Genomic DNA, 6,131 nt, shown 5'->3' with positions numbered 1-6,131 from the left:
TTTACAGAACGATCGACAGACACAATTTCTGTACGACCATTAGCGAAACCTCGAAGAAAAAATTTTCTTAACCCAAGATGAAAGAACGACCGTCTGAAATGAATGACAAGAGTTATTGTGTAGCATAAAAGATGTATGTGTAATGTGAAAGTGTGAAATGCGACATATAAAAACATAAAAAGCAGGCCGTAAATCCAGTCTGTTTTTCGTGAGTGGAAAAAATCCACTCTAACAGAGACGAGAATAAAAACCACGCTTGTTGAGTCGTGTTGACTATGTTTGGAGATGTTGGTAATGAGTCAGTCTCCATGGCCGTATTTGTTCTTTAGTCGAGGTTCACCAGTTATAAGTTGGTAATCCGTAGTTCATGCTGCGTTTTTTCTTCGTCGGGAGTCACCACTTTAGTAGAAAGTGGGTTATACATCTTTAGATTGTATACCTGACTTTCTACTATAAAATTGAAGAAATAGACGGAACGCTGAACTCCAGACTAAACAACTCAAACAACATTTATTTACTTGGTAAACATACAAATCTTTAGTTATACATCTTTAGAAGTGAGAATAACGAGCTGTCGAGTATAAGACCGAAAGATGTAGGGACAGCTTTTAAACACACGTCCATGCTCAATCGCTGGCCAGCGTGAAAGAGGATGAATTGAGCGGGAAACGCTTGCTTGTTTAATTTTACGCATGTGTAAGACTACGCATGCGCAGGAGTTACTACAAGGTTAATGTGAGAGGCTGGATCTGGCCAGTCTGAACATAAAACCAGTAGGATAGCTGGGCCAAATATGGTTGGATTTAAGTGCTAAAGGGTTGAATGTAACAAAGCTTTGACTACAACGAATACACTTATATAAAGTGGACTTCCTGTATGGTTTCCACATGTCCCACATGATCTACGTTATGCAACTTGTAGATGAACCAGTCTTATGTTGTTTTCAATCAATATTGGTGATAACTTTAAATCACAAAATGTTAAAAGCTCAGAGCTTAAGACAACTTGGAGGCATGTGGCCTAGTGGTTAGAGTGTTGTACTCATGAGCATAAAACCATGGTTTCAATTCTGGGACTGGGCAGTGAATTGTATTCATGAGCAAATCATTTCATTTCACACTGTTCCAGTCCATTCTGCTGTAAATGAGTTCCAGCAAAAGCTGTGAAGTTAACACCGTGACAGACAGGCATCCCATTCAGTTGGGACTCTTGTAATCTCAGTGATTTATATGCCATAGAAACCAGATTAAGCTCAGAGTCTTATGAATTCTCGGGCTCATTACAGACCTTACTCTAAGTTTAGCCCTTTGGTATTTGTGTTGGCAATATCTAGTCCAAATATTCTGCCAGTTTTATGTTCAAACTGGCCACATCTGGCCTCTCTCACCTACCCTACAATGTCATTCTAAAAAGTAAACAAATCATATCATGGAAATCTCAAAGCTATGAGATAATGCATGATTGATTCAAAACAATGTGAATAAACAAGCATTACATTTGACAGAGAAACTTGAATGCTTAAGAATTAAGACAACCCATAGCTCAGGCAATCTTTTGTAGGTTTATATTCAGCTCTATACACTATGATACACACACACACACATGCACAAACACACACACACACCACACACACAAACACAAACACAAACACACACACACACACACAACACACATATATCACACACACATGCACGCAAACAGACAAGCATACACACACAAACTCATATGCCTCTATATTTATGATAAAAAAATTATTGATAATAGGTACAGGAGTGGCTGTGTAGTAAGAAGCTTTCTTCCCAACCACATGATTCTGGGTTTAGTCCCACTGCGTGGCACCTTGGGCAAGTTTCTTCTACTATAGTCTGGGGCCAACCAAAGCCTTGTGAGTAGATTTGGTAGATGGAAACTGAAAGAAGCCCATTGTATATATATATATAAATGTATGTGTGTGTGTCTGACAACTGATGCTTGTGTGTCTACGTCCCCCGTAACTTAGTGGTTCAGCATAAGAGACCAATAGAAAAAGTACTAGTCTTACAAAGAATAAGTCTTGGGGTTGATTTGCTCGACTAAAGGTGGTGCCCCAGCATGGTCACAGTCAAATGACTGAAACAAGTAAAAGAATAAAAGAGTAAAAGAGTATAAAGATGCTGTATGGCAAAGATTAATTCTGAAAATAAGCAACATGTTTTGGAATTAAATTCTATAATATTTTGTACCATTGTAGCACAGTATCGAAATAAAGACACCCCTATCACTCATGCATCTTTCTCATTAAATCACAATATCTAACATAACCTCTTAAGTAATATAATTCTTATCATTATTTCGATGTTATTGTTGTTATTGTTGATGTTGTTGAAGTTTAAACCCCAAATCAGCGTTCATTAAGAACAACTTTGATCAAAAGTATTCTAACATGACCTTCTTGTCTTTTATCAGGCATTGTGTAGCTCTTATCTACCTTATCTAATGTATTCTTTATTTAATAAGGCAGAGTTTGAGGGTCATTTGACTGCTATTCCTAGCAGGCTTGATGTCCAAATAAGAGGCTCTTCTAATGATGTCTTTTATTATCATAATACCTTGTTTTGGTAAAGTATTCCAGAAAGCTCTAGAGGAGCTAATGAGGAAAATTTGACTGCTATTTCTAGCAGTCTTGATGGCAGCTAGATGTTCCTTCACTAGCTTGTTTCATTTTAATTATGTCTTTGTTTTTGTAGAATATTCCTGAAAATTCTTGGGAGATCAAGTTTGTTAGAATAAATAAATAAAAAAAAACAGCAAATGTGTTTTAAAGTGAGTTGAGACTTATTGAGAAATGGAGTATAAGATCTGATCTTAAAGAGAACTGTAGTAAATGTTACCCCTGGATAAAATACCAGGACAAGGGACCTCTGGATGGCTCAGTGGTTAGAGCATCAGGCTCACAATCATGAGGTTGTGAGATCAATTCCCGGACAAGGCTGCCTGTTGTGTTCTTGAACAAGACACTTTATTTCACGTTGCTCCAGTTCACTCAGCTGTAGAAATGAGTTGCAATGTCACAGGTGCCAAGCGTTATCGGTCTTTGCTTTTCCATTGGATGGCATCAGTGGCATGGAGAGGGGAGGCCGGTATGCATGGGTGACTGCTGGTCTTCTATAAACAACCTTGCCCGGACTTGTACTTGGGAGGGTAACTTTCTAGGTGCAATCCCATGGTCATTCATGACCGAATGGGGACTAAAACCTTCCCATACCATCTATTACTTATTCCTGCAGACATAGATCTGCTGATTCTTGGCTGCCCTGGGGTAAAACAACAACATTGACAACAACAACACCACCAACACAAATATATATTGTAGTTAACAATCTCTATAATTTTGTTACCTATTGCAGTTGAGAAAGGTCATTTGGATCAATTTTGATTCATTATCTATTGCTACTAAGAAAGGTCATTTGGATCAATTTGGATCCATGACCTTTTGCAGCTGAGAAAGGTCATTTGACCTGTGAAAATGTCCAAACATTCACTAAGTGTAACTTTGAGTTGGCATTCATAACAATGTAACAAAAATGTAATATTCACTAACTTTATATTCAAACCTGTTTGACTCTAACTTCAAATTCATGCTAAAGAGACAAAGATTTAGCATTTATGTCTTTACTGCTCACAGAGGGCTAAACACAGAGGGGACAAACAAGGACAGACAAAGGGATTAAGTCGATTACATCGACCCCAGTGCGTAACTGGTACTTAATTTAATCGACCTTGAAAGGATGAAAGGCAAAGTCGACCTTGGCGGAATTTGAACTCAGAATGCAACAGCAGATGAAATACCGCTAGGCATTTCACCCAGCGTGCTAATATTTCTGCCAGTTCACCACCTTCTGTAAACAACTTGTGCTTGGAGGGGGAACTTTCTAGCTGCAATCCCATGGTCATTCATGACCGAATGGGGTCTAAAACCTTTCCATACATACTAATGAAACACCAACTCAACTGTCCTTCAGGCTAGTACAACAAACATATCATTCACGACCATGTAACATTGCCATAATGTTCATGCCTATGTAACATACACTTAACAGTCACATTTATGTAACATTAATGTAATATTTACACCTGCATAAAGCTGACAGAATCATTAGCATACCATGCAAAGTATTTAGCAGCATTTCATCTGTCTCCATGTTCTGAGTTCAAATTCCATCGAGTCGACTTTGCCTTTTATCCCTTGATGGTCAGTAAAACAAAATCTAGTTGAATACTTGGATCAATGTTACCAACTTACAACTCCCCTACAATTGCTGGTTCTGTGCCAAAATTTGAAACCAATGTTACATAGGTTCGAAAAAGTAAGTTATTACATGATATTGACTTAAATTTCATTCCTTCATATCACAAACTCATCATTCACACCAATCTATCCTGGACTTAAATTTCATGCTCCACCTCTTCTACAGTAAGAAAACTGCTCTCTTCTGGGCCCCTTCTCTTATGCTGTAATCCTTCATCTGCTAACATAAAGCCACTTGCCTCTCTTCTGTAGCCCCAATTAGTATATGAAAATTTTTAGTTCTGCAAGCTGTATGTTTACATCACTAGTGCTGGTGTCCCAAAAATAAAAGCCCCCAATACACCTTGTAAACTAGGTGATGTTAAGAAAGCATCCTTCCTAACACCAAAGTAGACATTAGAACATGAAGCAATCTTTGGATCTTTCAGATCCTGTAGGCATTAAAAGAAGATAATGACAACAATAAATTAATATTTATGCCAGTGTTAAAATGACTTGCATTATTCACACCTGTATAACACTAATTTAACATTCACAAGCCTTCACATCCACATAATGACTTAAACCAACCTTCTTGCCTTTGTATCACAAAATAAAACATTTTCCATTCCAGGGCATGTTATATATCCATGAATCCTTTCTGAAATCTCATGGCCGTCTGAAAAGCACAAATTGTGTTGTTGACAGAAGGTGGGTTGTCAAAATCACAGACTATGGACCAAGTATTTTACGACAGAAATCAGACATAGAAGTAGAAGACCACAAAGGCAAGTTTATATTATTGAATATGAAGAGCACTTCATTTGCAATGAAATATGATGTGTATAAATATGATGTGTATAAATATGATGTGTGTGTGTATATATGTGTGTGTGTGTGTATATATGTGTGTGTGTGTATATATGTGTGTGTGTGTGTGTGTGTGTATGAGGTTTGTGTTAGTTTCTTTAGCAGTAAAACACACAGGAATAAGAATTTACCTTGGATATGATATTGGTGAATAACAACTAACTTTTCCCATATGCACTTGGAACTCATCACGACAATCCTACAAAGAACTTTACAATTCCAGTTTTTCATGTGCTTAAGACCCTCCTGATAATCATTCCTGCCCCTAAGAGGCAAACTTTCTGTAGAAGCTCTACAGGATATTCAATTCCAGTCTCCTTCAGCCATTTGTCTATGTCATTATTCACAGTATCCAATGCACCAGTAATTACAGGCACAACCTTCACAGTTTTCATATTCCAAAATTCTCACAAATTCAGTTTTTAAGGGATTGAATTTTAAAAATTTTTCATCCCCTTTCTTCACAATCCTGGAATGAAATGAGCATGGTGGATCAATTAGTAAACAATTTCGATTTTCCTTGTCTATTATTGTTGTGTCTGGTTTATTATTTTCTAGCTTCTTATCTGTTTGAATAGGAAAATCCCATAAAATTTTGCATTTCTCCAACTCAAGCACTCATTCAACCGATGGTAATACCATGTGCTTCCAGTCTCAAATCCCCATTTCTGGCAAAGCTTTCACAACTTGGACACGTCTTCATTTCTTATATTCTCCCTGGTCCAATTTGGGGAATTCTGCAACAGTTATTATTATTATTATTATTATTTTATGTTTGACTTTTGTTTTGCATTTGTACAAGTTGGATCCAAGTCTCACCCAGAGACCTCAAGAGACAACAAGTTAGAAGTTCATGTAGGTGTTATGCCTAGGGTACCATATATTTGGATTTGTACAGTTTTGTTCAAGTGAATGTTTAAGAAACCATAAGAAAATTATGTGTTTGCTTTAAAATTATTATTATTATTATTATTATTGTTCAGTAGTTTTATTT

At 37.0% G+C, this 6,131-nt stretch overlaps 1 protein-coding gene across 1 annotated transcript in view; it reads left to right on the top strand.

The window, feature by feature from the left end:
• LOC106870311 (atrial natriuretic peptide receptor 1) overlaps positions 1-6,131 on the top strand; it is a 66,288-nt gene that overhangs the window by 41,453 nt on the left and 18,704 nt on the right. Inside the window, exon 9 of the mRNA XM_052973490.1 lies at positions 4,902-5,055. Coding sequence (XP_052829450.1) covers positions 4,902-5,055 — 154 coding nt within the window. The remainder of the gene's footprint in view (positions 1-4,901; positions 5,056-6,131) is intronic.

The sequence above is a fragment of the Octopus bimaculoides genome, chromosome 16 (genome assembly GCF_001194135.2).
Source record: "Octopus bimaculoides isolate UCB-OBI-ISO-001 chromosome 16, ASM119413v2, whole genome shotgun sequence".
NCBI classification, from domain to species: domain Eukaryota; kingdom Metazoa; phylum Mollusca; class Cephalopoda; order Octopoda; family Octopodidae; genus Octopus; species Octopus bimaculoides.
Note: the sequence above shows the minus strand (reverse complement) of the source record. Positions and strands in the feature narration are given on the sequence as shown.